This window comes from Thunnus maccoyii, chromosome 1, assembly GCF_910596095.1.
Source record: "Thunnus maccoyii chromosome 1, fThuMac1.1, whole genome shotgun sequence".
NCBI classification, from domain to species: Eukaryota; Metazoa; Chordata; class Actinopteri; order Scombriformes; family Scombridae; genus Thunnus; species Thunnus maccoyii.
Genome location: NC_056533.1, coordinates 16,570,061 through 16,586,097, shown reverse-complemented (window position 1 = coordinate 16,586,097; position 16,037 = coordinate 16,570,061). Strand labels below are relative to the sequence as shown.

The following is a 16,037-nucleotide window of genomic DNA, read 5'->3' as shown; positions in this document are numbered from 1 at the left end:
TACCCTCCTGTTGACTTCCCGGGGCTCCGCAATCTGCTGAAGCCAGCAGCGGACTGAAGACACAGGAGAGAGGCGCACATCTGGATGAGGGCGGGGCCTCCCTGCCCCTCACCAACCTCAGACCAACACACCCAGCGGATCCGGCTGAGCAGCAGGTAAACCGCTGCCTGTTTGGGAAAACTGAACTTTTTACAATTTCTTTACTGTGTTATAATTAGGAGGATGTGATTGTTGGACTTAAAGATAGATTCTGAGAAATGTACGATAACATGAGAGATATTAAGGTCATGTTCTCAGTAATTTATCTGATAGTCTGAGGGTTTAACTGCTTTGGGGGAGTTTTCATTGTATTAGTAAATAACCTAACAAGTCTTGGTCTTATTCCATATGTATTTAGTTTATTTTAAATTAGACGACATATTTAAATTTAATAGCCTTTTTGGACTTTTGGATTTTTGGACTTTCTTTTTGGACCCGTCAGCAGCCTATTTCTATAATCCTGGCTACAGTCCTGAGCACTTCCACTTTAAATGAAGTATAGGTTACAGATTTCTAAATCTGTTGCTCACAAAGAGGTGAGGAGATGAAGAAAAGCAGAGCTTGAGAGGCAACTGAGATGTGAACAAATGAAGTGACTGATCATTGTCATGATGTCTCTAATAGTTCAACATTCAGTATGTACACTGAATCCCCCTTTTTACATAACTTACTTTCTGGACCCACATGCCCTCACAAAGATTACCTACAATCATCTTTGTCAGTCAGAAGGTTCATCTCGCTGGTCCTTCAACTGGATTAAGTGTATGTGGAATGCCAATATAAGGAAAAAGTTACAAGAGGAGTTATCTCTCTAATGTCTCCAAAGGAGGAGACACCCCTGCATAGAGTCACTTCAGTGGTTTTAAGAACCATTGTATTGTAAAAGAGAGCAGTTTATGAGCAGTTATACAGTGCCCTCTGCTGTGTGATACAGTTATTGCTGGAGACAAACAGACACCCAGCAGCTGAGTGAATAAACTTTATTTATATAGCACTCCAAAGTGCTTCACAGTTGAAAATAAAAATGCCTAACAGTACATAGCATGAAAACAGCAAGTAAAAATACGATTCATAAAACGGAAACAGACACTCAAAAATAAAAGCAATATAAACAAACAAAGCTAAATTAATAGACAAATAAAACCAATAAGATTTACAGAGCAACGCACTTATAAAAACAGCCTATACAAGTGGGTTTTTAAAAGTTTTCTTTAAATGTGGTTCAGTTGACCTGACAGTGAGGGGGAGGCGACTAAAACGGTAAAAGCACAGTCCCTCTTTGTTTTGAGCCTGAAAAGTGGGACATTGGTTTATAAGTTCAGAAATATAAGAGAGTGCGATGCCATGGAGGGCTTTGAATGTGATCAGGAGCATCTTGAACTGAACTCTGAAGCGTACAGGAAGCCAATGTAAGTGAATGGGTGGTAATATACTCTGTTTGTTTAGTATTTGTCAAAAACCTAACTGCCATGTCCTGACCAGTTGAAGTCAAGCAATTGCAGACTCACTTAAACAAGGTCAGTTTCACAGACAAGGCTTAGATTAAGCCAGGAGCAGGCCTTAATGTGTAAACTAGGACATTTAAGTAGCTTTCATGAACGTGGCTTAAGTTTGACTCAGTTAGTCTCATTAGGTTAAGTATGAGCACATGCTATTGGTCTAATGATGCTCATAAAAACCCAAAATGGAATAGAAGTATTCAAATGTTTTTATTGGGTTTTCAAACATTTACATATTGTACATTGTACCAACATCTGCATCTCACCCACCCCACCCGCCTGGGAGACTGGCCAACACACAAAGAGTGGAAAAAACAGAAAAATAATAAATAATAATTAAAAAATAATAATAGTAATAATAATAAAAATGTTGAGAGTGCAGAATATATTTTTTTAAAACATGCTAACAGAAAATAATTAAATACAATAGAGATTCTACAGCGATTGTACAAAGTTATGGTTATTAGTTACAGGCATTACGTTATATTTCTTGTAGTTTTGACATTATTGTAGTAGTCCAGGAATGGTTGCCATTTATTAACCGAGCTCTGAGTGGTATAAATGAACCATTACTTCCTCAACCCAGCGGCTATGCATGGAGGTGGGGGTGGGGGGTGGGCATGGGGGTGGGGGGTGGCGGGGGCGCTAGACTTCCAATTATATGAAATGAGACATCTTGCTAAAAGCAACGGGAAGGCAACAGCATGGGCCTGAGCTTGAGAGAGATTCAGATCTCTATGAGAAACGCCAAAAACTGCCAAACTTGGCTCTGGATCTATGGTGAATATTTCAAAGACCTTGGCCCAAAATTGCCTTGGGCAAGCCCAAAAAGAGTGAATAAGAGTTGCTGGGTCTTGGTTGCACCGTTGACAGGTTGGGTGGAATTCTGGATAGAGTTGGGCAAGTCTACCCCTGGACAGATGGAGTGTGTGAAATATTTTAAATTGGATCAGACTATGCCTGACACATATGGAGGTTGTGTGGATCATTGCAATGGATGATTTCCAGATTTCATCTGAAATCCTATCACCAAAGTTTTCTTCCCATTTTGATTTGAGATGATCCAAGGACGGTGAGGCCAGAGGTGAGTTTGAAATGGGAATGTAGAGAAGTTTTTTTTAACAAAGTCCCTGATTTGGAGGTACCTGAAAAAGTGAGATTGTGGAATGCCAAATCCTCTGACTATTAAATATTACTATTAAAATATTGTCTTTGAACAAGTTTGTCACTTTGCTCAGGCCATGTCTGCTGCAATGCCATATCCAAAACTGAGGGTGTAAAAAGTGGGTTATTAGTGAATGGCATGCAGGAGAATGCTTGTCTTAGCCCAAAGTGGGTCCTGCACTGTGCCCAGACTTTTAAGGAGCCTTTAATAACTGGGTTTCCTGCAACCTTCAAATTAATAGGTAGCGGAGCGCAAACTAAGGATCCTAAGTTTGCAGGGCCATTAAAGCTCCTTTCCATGTTTGCCCACTTCTGACCACTCTGAACTTCTGGCATTTAAATCCAGTAAGCTATCTTATGTATATTTGCTGCCCAGTAGTAGAAACATTTAGAGGGCCAAATCACCTTTCCTCCTTGTGACGTTGAAGAAAAATCCTCTTTATTCTAGGGGTAGTTTTATTCCACACAAAAAAAGTTCTTATATTTTTATCCAACTCCTTAAAAATGCTTTGGGTGGGTATCATCTGAAATAAGAATAATAATTAAGGCACAATTTACATCTTTACAAAGTTGATTCTCCCTGCTAGGGATATGGGGATGGCACACCAGTGCTGAAGGTCTCATTTAGCTCTATCAAGAGCAGGTTTAAAGTTATGTTTTACGAGGTCTCTATATTTTATAGTAACTGTTACTCTGAGATAGGTAAAACTGTCACAACTTACTTTGAACTCAAATGACATTAGCTTTGCTTGTTCATTTACAGGAAAGAGCAGCAGGGTTTATCTTATAAGCTTTTGTACAGAACAAATATTATCAAAGCAAAAATCAGCCATAATGAATACATTCCATATATAAATGCACCTCATCTAGCTAAAATGCTGTGATGTGAAAGCAACTCTTTGTGCAAGTCCTTGTTGGTCACTGCCTGCCTCAGACATGGGCACATCTGCTTGATCTTGATCTTCCATTGTCCTGATCTTCCATTGGAGGATCAGAGCAGCAATGCTGATTCGGGTACGTGGTTGTGCAACACAGCTGTAGCAATGATCACTGTGCAGCATCTTCTTGGCTTGAAATGAAGTGTATTGCGTAAACAAATCGATTTTTCCATACTCCAAACATATGTTCATATGCTCTAGTGTAGATATGAGCTCTGTTATATCTTTGCTGCTCAGCTGCTTTGGGATTTATGTATGGAGGGAATAAAAAGTTACTCTGACCATATCCACTGTCACCAAGCAGTAGTCCTCCATGTTGTCCTCTCTGAAACTGAGCACACAATGATGAGTTGAGAAAAATCCTTGAATCGTGGCAAAGGGATGGCAGAATGAATGGAACAAAGAAAGTAAAGGAAGATGTCTTTTTGGAAATAAACCATTAGTCAGGAGTGCAGGGTCTGGAGGACAAAATAGGAGAGAGGGGAGAATTATAACTAGATAAAGGAATGGTCATACTGGACTAAACATTCTCTCTATGGGAAAGTATAATAATGGAAAGTGTGAATATTGTGGAGAGGAAGAAACAGTGGACCATGTTTTATTGTGCTACCAGAAGTAGAGAGAGAGAGAGAGAGAGAGAGAGAGAGAAGTTTTAAATGCACTAAGAAAGACTATTCTTAAAAAAAAAAAATCTTCAAGTGACAAGTGTTGGAAAAGAGTAAGATCAACAAGATTAATGAACAGAGGCTGAGAAATATTAGTGTTAGTTATTAATTTATTTTTGTTATCATTTGGTTCCTTTTTATTTATTTAAATATGACTATTGTGTTTATTGTTTTGATTGTAATTCTTCGGTTGAAGTATTAAAGAGAGGGTATATCTTTAGTTCACACTCCAGATCAGTGGTGGCAGTAATGCATTCGAAAGCTGTTTGCCAACCGCTAATAAAACCAAGGCTGTGTTTCATTAGTGGTTCAACTTCACCTCATCCACTTCCCTCAGTTGTTGGTAACAGCACATTGCAAAGAGAGAGCAGAGGGAAAGTGGGTGGACAAGGATGTAAATGCAATGCACTTACACCTGCAGTCAGTTCTCAACATAATGAGGAGCTCTGTCTCCTCTTCTGACCCTTAAATACCATAATAACATAAACCAACACTATTGCATGTCCTAACATTACTATAATGTGAAAACGATGTGCAAAACAGCATATTTCGGTAACGTGGGTTTCTAAATGCAAACAATGGAGAATTGTAACATTCTAGTGAAGTAATTGCATAAAGCAAATTCCATAGTATGACAAAAATTGGATTTCAACATGATTACTCTGATTATCTGGATATTGTAACTTACACTTGTAGATTGTTTGCTCAGACACTCTTTCTGTTTGTTCCAATCATAAACATTTATTTATGTATTTTATTTGTTTATCACAAAACTGAACAGTACTAAACATCAATAGACATATATGCCAAGGGATAAGCAGTAAATAAATGATATAATGAGAGAAGAAAAAAGAGAAAGAAAAAAAAAGTTCAGCAGTTCAGACTATTATGAAATTTACACATACTAAGAGTTTTTAAGGCTTTGGGGTTTATAGACTGTTGAAGAGTTTTTATGTGTTGTGGCATTTCATTTATTAAAAAAAGGTTTTCTGTTACAAAATGTATTTTTGTGAATGTGAAATTTTGCTAAGATAATAAAAAGATTTATAATATAATACTATTTTTGTTCTGAAGTGCAGACGACATAAAAAAACAGCACATCTTTGTATGATAGTAAAAACTGAACAGAAATGTTACAACGAGTTTGTAGTTTGTTGGGAAAATTCTTTCTAAAACATAACAGTGTAAGGACATAAGGACATCACTATTTAAAACATCTGTTTTAAATAGTAAAAAACAGCAGCTCGTTGACGTCATAGTGGAAATGACGGGAAACCGCAATGCACAGTAGTTAATCTGCAGCGCTGAGTGACCATCGTTGATCACTCGCTCCTGAGTTTGCAACTGCAACACTTGTCATTCTGCCGAGGGAAGTCAGCGGGGGCATGTTGACCGATTAATGAGACGCAGCCCAAAAGAAGAAGAAGAAGAAGAAGAAGAAGCAGAAGAAGAGTGAACGCATGCGCGTTCCCGCGTTGGGTACACTTCCTATCAGAGGGTTAGTATTTTGGCACGACACCTATCCTATCTGTTCCTCCGTGGTGAACAGGAGTTGTGTGTGCGACTTGTTGATTTCACTATAGTAATGTCAAATGTTTGATACTTGATCGCAGATGTGACGCAGCTGTGTTTAGCAGTTCCTCATGTGTGCAGGCCCGACGATGTCCGAAGTCTTTAATTAACTTACTGAAACTGGACGCTAACGATCTAAGCGAAAGGTTGAATGTAAATTTTTTTAAGGTAGGTAACTTAGGTGACTAGTTTATCTGGGTTACTGTTTAATTTTGCTGAGGTAAAACTTGTCAATCGCGTTCATGGTTCAATCTTCAAGTTTGTGGAGGCTCATTAGTTACCTACCAGCTATAACCTGGTACATAACGCAATTAACGTTTCATGTTTATGTCACGTGATATGCGTTAGCGAGAGGATGTCATCGTAATAATTAACGTTACTTCCTCGACTGTGCACATGTCTGTGTAAGCACCAGCAAAAAATGCTCAGGATTTTTGCTGGTGCTTGTGTTTACCACCTAACTTACATGCTACATGCTAGTAGTCACAAGAACGATGTCATGTCTCAGCTCGTCCGCTTCACGACTAGCAACCTTAACTAACCTTAACTGCCGTGTAAACTCACAGCACATGTCGTGATGTGTCATTAATACGCTTAACGTTGATATTATGTTGGTTTAACATGGTGTTTGCACTCTCATATTGTGACTGCTAAGTACTGTAATGCTAGGCCTTCTGTGGAAAACTGTTGAACTGTCCAGTCTGTCTTGCAGTAACGTGAACGTACGCAGGGAGGCACTGTTGTAAATGTTATGTTTGACACGAAGGAGAATTAGTCTTTAAGGCCTTAACAACTGTGGTGGTAAGCTAGTTTGCGACATTAGCTAATGCAAAGTATGTTATGATCCTGTTTTTTCCTGTATTCAAATTTAGTATAATAAAGAACGTTTAAAAAGATCTCGTTTTCATGGCGACAGGCGTTTCCTGTATGCCCATTAAGTTACCTGGCGTCTGTATTTAAACGCATGTATTTATTGCAGCGTGAAAACTGGCATTCGTCTCGTGGCCAAAAACAAAAATACCTTAAGGGAATGTACGACCTTCTCAGTGTCTTCCAGCAGAGGCCAAAAGTTGTAGGTTGGTTGAATAATATTTCCTGACCTTTCCCTCACTCTCCTCTGTTACAGCTGTCAAACCTTTAACCTGCCTGTCACCTTCACTGGAGACACGCAGATGAATGAAATCAGCCCTGATTCATGTCTGATCTTGATAATCCACTGAACTCAAGGGGAAATCTTTCCAGCGAGAGGACTGCACCAAGTCTTAGAACAATGAAAGGTAGCCAATCTTGTCAAGTCACTTTCTGATTTTTGTAAACAATTATAAAGCTAAAGCTGACACAAGAGGGTCATGCAAGTCTACATATGAAGCAAATCTAAATCGCAAAAGAGTCATGACCGTGTATACTATAATTAAACCCACCAAAATACAATATACATCTTTCAGGGGGAACTCGGAAAACCAGAAAAAGGGATCCTAAAACGACCTCAACAGAAACAGTTAACTCAGAAACTCTTTCATCTCAAGCCACAGAGGAATCAAGTGCTCTGCCAGGCTGTGATCTTACCATTGACAGCCAGTCTGCTGCATGTCCCTTATCAAGTACTCCAAAAAGAAGCAGGAGACAAACAGCACAGATACAAGGAGCCTACCAGACCTCCACACCAGTCCGCAGCTCAGCCATTGACAACCCGTCCAACACCTCCACATCACCTGCTGGAGCAAAACAAGTAGAGCTAGAGTGCACTAAGTTCACCAAACAGTTAAAGGTGTTTGATCATATCTTTCCTGATCATGTTTTTTATTTCTGAATTCTTAGTCCACATATTTTTTTGCAGTTAATTTCAGTGCTATTCCTCAGCTCCTCTTACATTTGTTCTGTCGCAGACATCCGAGGGAGATTTGCCATGCAGTCAATCAGACTCTCAGAGCAGATTTAGGAGGGGTCGTTCGGCCCAGCGAAGACAAGCTAGAAAAAGTGCAACAAAGGAACCAACGCAGACCGGCAGTCAAAGCAATGGTCCTCCAGCCAAGTGCCGGCGTCGCAGGAAACAGGAAATGGAGACAGAGAATTCAGAAATAGACACTACTACTCAGTCATCAGAACGTTGTAGACCAAGATTTGAGCTGACGAAGCCTGATGAAGCAGAGCAAGGTAAATCATCTTAGTGTCTACCTCATACTGTACAGAGTCAACATAACACTTGTCAGATTTCCCTCACAATCTAAAGTCATCTAATGGTTGCAGAATCTGTCTTAAATATATTGTTCTGTGTTGATTTTAATCTGTTAGGGTAGCAACTACTGCTTGTAGAGCATCTTACAATTTAAAATAATTCAGGTGAGAAAAGTTTTCTGTTCTAATTTTTTGTTATTGCTGTCCTCCCCTACACCCCCACCCTCCCCAAAAAGATGAGTCTTTGCTGTCTTCAGATCTGTCTATAGAGCTAAGTCACCATGAAGAGCAGCTGCCATCTTTGTCCTTCCAGGAAGATGAGGAAAGTGAGGAGGAGGAGGCGGAGGAGCTGCCAAGTTTCTTGATGCAGGTGGACAAAAGTGAGCGAGAATGCAGTGATTGAATGCAAATAAGCTCTGCAAGGACTAGAAGTGGACTCAACTGAGTGTTCATACTGTTAATGTTTGTAATCCTTTCTTTCAGAGCCCCCATCCATTACAGAGGGAGTGTTTGTGTGGTGTAAATTTAGAAATTATCCATTCTGGCCTGCATTGGTGAGTGAAAAAAACTGTGGATCATTTATTTCTCATAAGCACAAACCTTACAAGTTTCTAGATGTTACAATACACAATTGTTTCTTAAGATGTTTGCCTATATCTAGATAATCAGCAATCCCTCACATTTGAGAAGCTTGAGGTGACATTTTTCTTAATTAATGACTTAAATAATTAATGACTTATATAAATTGGTTAAAGATCATTATGGGCGTGATATATTGGTACAATCTGCGGTTAAGACTGAACAAAATTTTAAAAAAAAACAAAACATGAAAGCCTGGTTTGTATATTATTTTAATATTTATTTTTCTCTGCAGGTAAAAAGTGTGAACCGGAAGCTGAGAAAAGCCAGCATCATGTTCATTGATGACCCAATGATTCACCAAAAAAAGGGGTAGAAAATGAGTTATCTTTCTCACTGTTTGCTATTTGTTGTTTAATGCCTGTGTGTTTGTAAAGTGTATTGGACTGCACTGTGGGTTGTAGGGATCTCTAACACTAAATCACACTAATATGTGTTTGTGTTCTGTTTTGTGATTGTGTTTTGTGAAATGTGGTGTTTTTCTAAAATGCTCTTATGTTTTATCCAGTGTTGTTGTGTTTTGCACCTCAGGGCCACCGTAGATGTGATGTCATTAAACCTGAATGCACAAATCAGAGATATTTAAACAAAATATTGGGTGAATTGCTGGCACACTTTGAAATCATCAGGAGTTTGGTTTTTTTAGTTTGATGTTTGTGTTCTTTGAGGTTTACTGTGGCTCTGAAAACCCTGAAGCCTTTTGACTGTGAAGGAGCTAATGAGCTGGTGGTAAGAGCTACTCATAAATAATACTAATTCATTATTTATGTTTTCCTGACACTGGTGGCAGACTGTTACTGTTTCTCATATTTGGTTTTGTCCTAGTGTAAAGCCAAAGAAAACTATGATGCTGCAATCCAGTGGTCCCTGCAGCTGATAGCAGACTACAGTATACGGATTGGTAAGGGGGGCGGGTGTCCATTTAATGCTTACACAAATAACATTAATGTTTACATGCATTATATAATATTGTTCTGATACCACTGCATTTCTAGCAGTATTAATAATGTTTTGTCTTTGTAGCATGTGGCTCCTTTTCTGGCTCCTTCATCGAGTACTTTGCTCATGACATGAGTAAGTTCTGTTGCATAACCTTCATTAACACGGCATCACACAATGAAAACTCAAGTACCCCTGCAGCTCTGGTCCTGACAATGCTCCTTACTATTGGTCTTTTAACTACTCCAGGCTATCCCGTGAGGAGGATGTATCCTCAGGCAGCCTCAGAGAGGTTAACCATCGCCAGTGATTCGATGATGGAGGAGCCATGTGATGATCACAAGGAGGACAGCTTTAGTGAACAGCAGGAAGAGGTCAGCAGGACTTCAAAGAGGTTGCTGCCAGACCGGACCCATGCTGCCCACAACCGCGCTAATGAGAAACTTGTACATTTCATCGTGAAGCAGCGCATGGTGGAGGGACGCCTTCTGGTATGATTAATGGAGACTTTTGTATCCAGTTCTTGGATGAACAAACATTTTCTCAATGCAAATTACTGCAGATCCATTTTGCTGAGCCTTAAACACAGAAACCATTACTGGAGACGACGTGTGTCTTGTAGCACCAAGGCCATCCTAGTTTGCACACTCTGATAAAATGACCATGGATATTTTACTTGGAAGTATACTCCAACTAGATGAACTCCAATGTTTTGCACGTAATGAGAAACATATTTTCATGACTGTAGCTTTAATTGGACATGAAATATGCCTGCTCAGATGATATCACGTTGCAGCATTTAAGCTGATGAGTGTAACATTACAAACCCATTTAGTACTTTACATCGACTAGTTTGCTTTTTCATCCTTTGTTTCACAACATTGAATAGTGGCAAATGTTATTAGGCCGAACAGAAAAATATCTTAAATGTTCAAGCAAAATAACAAATGGATCTTAATTAAGTACAAATATATCATACAATAAATGGATAAGTGGAGATTGTTTGCATGCAATCAAGGTGTGACCCACCTTTTAAGTTAAACACACCCACCTGTTCCTGGATAGTGGATAGTCAGTTTGTGGGTCAAAACGACATCATGAAGGGGCGCCCTGGTAGCTGAGTAGTTACTGCACATGCCACGTTATAGCAACGTCCCTGGTTCAACTCCAGCTAGGGATCCTTGTTGCATGCCCCGCTCTCTTCCCTTGTTTCCTGTCTGCTTTTCTACTATCAGCTATCCGTTAAAGGAAAAAAATCAGGAAAAGGACAGCTGCAAATCTACCCAGTGCAGGCCATCCTCAAGCACTGCATGTTCATAGGAACAGGGCACTAGTGATCTAGTGATGTAGGCCACTACGAGTGTCCCGGAGTGGTTGAGTCAAGACCTCAGGAATATGTGGCGAATAACAAATTGCTGCTCACTCACGGTCACTGTTACTCGAGAGTGCTCAACCAGTTTTGCAAAGACAGATGGGACATGCCCAGATATGCCAGGCTGAAACAAACATGTCCACATAGATTCTATGTTGTAGTTGCTGCCAAAGGTGCCTCTACTAAAGAAGCGGGTGCATATTTATCTATGCAAATATCTTGTTGATGGTGTTTGTTGCACATAATTATTTTGTTTTGTATGTTACGGTAAATTCTTTCCTGTTGTGTGAAAGAAATACCAATGACCTCCACTGTGAGATTTCAATGTGGTGAAACAATAAGCTATTGTTAAAAATGTGGTTAATATTTTTAATAGGTATTGTATGTAGCACTTAAAAATCCCCTCTAGAAATGTTTGAAGACATATAATACTCTCTTGAATAATAATTAGTGTCTTTTCTCCACAAAAAAGTTAAATTATCCAGTTAAAAATATGACATTTACTCCTTCTCCCTCATTTAAGAATCTATGAATGTGTAAATATTGTTCATTTCACAAGTTTAACTGCTGGACACAAGACTACTTCTACACTGAAAAGTCTATTCTCAGTGTACATGCACTGGACATTTCTAGTTTCCACATAACACTTGTGTAGGTTGCACACTCGAGCATGTTAGCTTTTAAATTAGTTGTGATGTCACAAAATCCTGCTTTTGAAGGGAAGCCTCCCTCAGCAGATGAATGTGAAAACAGCCTTCTAGTGTCAAACTCTGCGCATCAGTACATCATTCACAATGAAGATCCAACATCCAAGTGATGTAACAATAAGCAAAACACATTTTTGAATGGAGGGGGAACTTTAAAGTATCCATAAAAAGCACCAATCCCTGATTGAATAAAGTCCACTTTTCTTGTATCACTCCCCTTACAGGCTGTGATCCGTGGGCAGCAGCAGTCCAGATGGCTTCACTCCTTCCAGAGTGCTAATCGGAGACGGGTGGTGAACAGACGGGTGGTGAACATATACTTAGAAGATGACCAGCAGTTGGACCAAGTCTATTGGTACCTAAATGAGCTCTACACAACGGCTGTGAACGCTCCCTGCCTGGTTGAGGTGAAATCTATGGAACGTGTCCCCTTTGTCCTGGATGTGCTTCTTCCTGAGGTGAATTAAAGCTTTCATCAGTGCTCATCTGTGTGTTTTATTTGTTTTTCTATTATGGGCTGGTATCTCTTCTGATACGCAGGTTACAGTTTGTGGTACAGGTTTGTAAGATTGTTGTCTTACTGTGCAGGCCATCATCTATGCCATAGCTGGGGTGGACAATATCTCAGTAAAAAAGGCAGAAGAGAAGTACCTAAAAGGACGATGTATAAGTAACAGGTAAGAGTTTGATGAGTTTGACTATAAAGAATCAATTATTTACACTAAGGACTAAATATGATTTAATGAATGTTGCTCCTCCATCTCTTTTCGTTGTAGAGAAAGACAGGAGTTTGACTTGATGATTGAGCGGCAGATGAAGAAAAAGTCACTTCATCAGAATTCTGCACTATTCTCTGACGCCATCAGTTAGAGGACTGAGTATTGTAAAAGAAGGAATTATTTTCATATTTGTTTTTTTTCAAGAATGTTTTGTTTATAGCTGAGTCTGTATGCTATGTTGGCTTTACAATCAGGATCCAATCCTCTCTGCTCTGCCTTTTTTTTTTAAGACTTGCCATTGTAAATACTCAATCTCAGTCTAAAATCTGTTGGAAAGTGACATAAGCTGTATTTTAAATGAGTATATTACAGTAATGACTGTTCCCTGAAAATATATTCACACTGCCAAATTGCATGTTAAATAACTGCCTATGCTTGTGTGCTTACTACTTTTTTAAATTTTTTTTATAAACCAATCCAACAGGAATGGTTCTCACACACTAAAGGACGAACAAGTGCCAAATAAAAACAACGACACTATACCCCAGGTGACACGTTAACCCAACAGCACAACTGCTAGGGGGACCAGGGCAAAAATTAGCAATTAGGCGGCCATTGGCTGACCTCACTTCCTTCTGCTCTCTGTGCAGTGTGTATGTACCCAGTCATCTTCAGGTGCCAAGCACACAGCAGATGGTAGCTTCAGTATTATTTTGCCCAGAAACCTGAAAACCAAAGAATAATCCTGCAACATCATTTAGTCCCAGATTCACTACTGTATCTGTCAGTTATCATTTATTTGGGAGTATGTATCATGAATGCACAATATCATTTGAAATTTATGAATACTATATTTTGACACAGCCCCCCACCCCTCCACACCCAAACATCCAGATTACAAAAACATTTCATATTCTAGTGGTATGCAGCAACGCAGAATGTTTGTTTTGTGATTGTTTTATCTGCTGACATTATTTCAGTAGGGCTTGTGTGTAAAAATGTATGCTGAAATGACACAAGGGGATAAATCTGCTACCATAACACTGGACTTCAGGCAGCTTCTTCTTTCATGGCGTGAGACTGCTTAACACAAAATTACCATAAATGAGTACCAAGAAGCATCACTCCTATGATCTGCCTTGTAAAGATCCTCCAAAGTTTGCATTGCATTAAACTTTTCTTTGTTGTTTTTAGTTTTTTTGTGGTCATAGCTCAACTCTTAATCCAACCCAGGAAGTTTTGCAACATGCACAACTTCCTTTTTCTTCTACGTATTCTTAGTATCACATTTCTCATTCAGCGCGAGTGCATTACAATGTCACTTGTGCAAACTTTGTGAACTTTAAGCAACTTGTATCCAACTTTTGTTTTCACTATTGATGTACAATATCAATATCAATACAATATCATGACAATTGTCAGGCATCCACATTGTTGTCCTGATGTTTGTGTATACAGTCTTTCCCTTTACTTAGATTAGAGAGCAGCTCCCTAATTTATTGTAGTCTTCATTTTTTATGTTTTAAATGTATTTTTTTTTTAACTTTTCCTCTAAAATATCCAGCATGAGGGGGGGCACCCTCACATTTCATCGTGCATTTTTGTTTTTTTGTAATGACAATAAACCTGGACTCTTATTTAAAAAAGTATTTATGACATAATTTTTAAGGAGAAAATGTCCCGTTAGCCTCCAGTGTATTCTTTGCATACAGGGTTTCTTCAACTGATCTTTCAGAAAAGTTGAAACATAATGAGATGACAACAGATAAGATATAACTTTATTGTCCGTTCACACGAAAATCTGTCTTGCAGCATATGCCCCAACAATCATCCTATTAACATAATACAACATAAAAGAACATCTGCACGATCAGCCTCCAGCAGTCATATATTAGCAACATCTGAGAAAACACTAGCCATCAACCTATTTTATGCGCATTTTGAAGTATTGCATTAGAAAAGGTTGATGTAAAAGACAAAATCCGAAAAAACAGTTGAAAGAACAGTTTTTATGCTCGCTTGACGTGGTTTTTGACTTTCGAAAAAGAGTTAATGCGCTAAATGGGATATATATATATATACACAGTACTGTTTTAGGCAAAAGTTTTAGGCACCCTAGATGTTTAGATACTTATCCATTATGCAACACCATCAAGGAGGTGTCTGATTGGTCCCAAATTTATTCATGACATGACAATGACCCCAAGCATACAGCTAGAGTCATAAAGAACTGTTTTCAGTTACAAGAAGAATGATGAGTCCTGCAACAGATGGTATGGTTTGGCCCCCACAGAGCCCTGAGTCCACGCCTTGAAGAGTTTACCAACTTTTATATAAACAGTGTCACGGCTCTTGTCAATCAGATGTAATTGTCTTTTTAATAATTATTGTAAGAGAAATTAGGGCAGATGAGTAGATGAGTGTGGAGCGATGAGGAGACTAACCCTCCTCAAATTACCACTTGAAACAAACAGAAATATCACATTCCCATCATGTTTTCTACGTTACTATTCACTGTTTGAGGTTTGACTGGAGCTGTTTATGTTGTTTCGTAGTGCGCAACAACATAAACAATCTCCAGTCAAGCTGGAGAATTAGCGCCACCTGCTGCTTTTCTCGATGAACCAACTGATATTCGCACAGTGGAAGGAAACGTGCATCAATTCGCTTTTTCTTTTGTCGATTATTTGAAAATTCGGTTTAAATTTGCGATACATTTAGATGAAAACCCAGCTACTGAGTCCTTCACCTGTCCCTGGTCATGCACACACACACACACACACACACACACACACACACACACACACACACACACACACACACAATATCACAGTCTTGTGTGAGGACCATGTGCGTAGTCACATTCACAGTCCGTGTCTGTGTGGTGGTTGCACAGTGCTGTATCACTGTTTGTTGAGCATTGCTGTTATGTCAGGGCTACTATTAAGAGTGGACCATATTTACAATTTCATTGACCAGCGCTTTTATCCAAAGTCTGAGTGTAAATCAACACAAGTAAAGATCTAGTCAGGAGAGAACAACGCGAGTAAAGAGCCTCATCATTGACTGTATGGACCTTCAAATCGGAGCCACTCCCTATTCAAGGACTTGCATGTCCAAACCATGGACCAAACAGCTGTTAAATCACGTTTTCAAGCACAAGGAGCTATGACAAGCGAGTTTGTTTCGTTTTGTTTTGTTTTGCCATTTTCAAATGCTATTGTTCCATTAAAAGTTTAGGTTACCAGTGGAAGCTCACGTTTATGTGCACAAGCAATACAAGAGTTTTGCCACATTATGTGACTCGCAAGACTCCTTCGATTTCTATGATTATGTAAAAATGGTTGATACAAAACACTTTTTTAAATAAAAAAAAATTGCGCGAACTTTGTGCAGAAGTTAAAAATACATAATCTTTCAGGACTTTGGGAGCTCAGTAGTGGAGCCAGAGATCGCCATAAATTTATTGAGAGAATTATTTAGATTAATCAGAAGGAAAATAAATCTGCACGTCTACCCGCACCTCTTAATACTGATGGAAGGGGTGCCAACAGAAACATTAGGGAGCGTTTTTAGTTCAGTAGAATAATTCAAGGGGTTTCAACGCCC

General features: G+C 39.1%; 1 protein-coding gene across 4 annotated transcripts; it reads left to right on the top strand.

Annotated features, from left to right (window-relative positions):
- Window positions 1-5,636: 5,636 nt before the first annotated feature.
- LOC121899973 (PWWP domain-containing DNA repair factor 3B-like) lies at window positions 5,637-13,621 on the top strand. 4 transcript variants are annotated; one of them, XM_042415789.1, is made up of 15 exons: window positions 5,637-5,803; window positions 5,919-6,045; window positions 7,004-7,154; window positions 7,323-7,645; window positions 7,764-8,031; window positions 8,289-8,432; window positions 8,536-8,606; window positions 8,927-9,003; window positions 9,360-9,420; window positions 9,517-9,592; window positions 9,715-9,765; window positions 9,880-10,121; window positions 11,934-12,167; window positions 12,298-12,386; window positions 12,486-13,621. In XM_042415789.1, exons 3-15 carry the CDS (start codon window positions 7,073-7,075, stop codon window positions 12,577-12,579), a joined length of 1,812 nt encoding a protein of 603 aa, XP_042271723.1. In that variant the 5' UTR covers window positions 5,637-5,803; window positions 5,919-6,045; window positions 7,004-7,072; the 3' UTR covers window positions 12,580-13,621. The 4 variants fall into 4 exon arrangements, with proteins under 4 accessions (XP_042271723.1, XP_042271734.1, XP_042271718.1 ...); XM_042415800.1 differs by lacking the exon at window positions 5,919-6,045; XM_042415784.1 differs by lacking the exon at window positions 5,637-5,803 and having other exon boundaries at window positions 5,814-6,045.
- The last annotated feature ends 2,416 nt before the right edge of the window (window positions 13,622-16,037 follow it).

Coding starts and splice junctions, on each gene's coding strand:
- LOC121899973 (XM_042415800.1), top strand. CDS start 7,073: ATGTCTGATCTTGATAATCCACTGAACTCAAGGGGAAATCTTTCCAGC. Junction 8,433..8,535: donor CTTGATGCAGGTGGACAAAA/GTGAGCGAGAAT, acceptor CCTTTCTTTCAG/AGCCCCCATCCATTACAGAG. Junction 8,607..8,926: donor ATCCATTCTGGCCTGCATTG/GTGAGTGAAAAA, acceptor TTTTCTCTGCAG/GTAAAAAGTGTGAACCGGAA.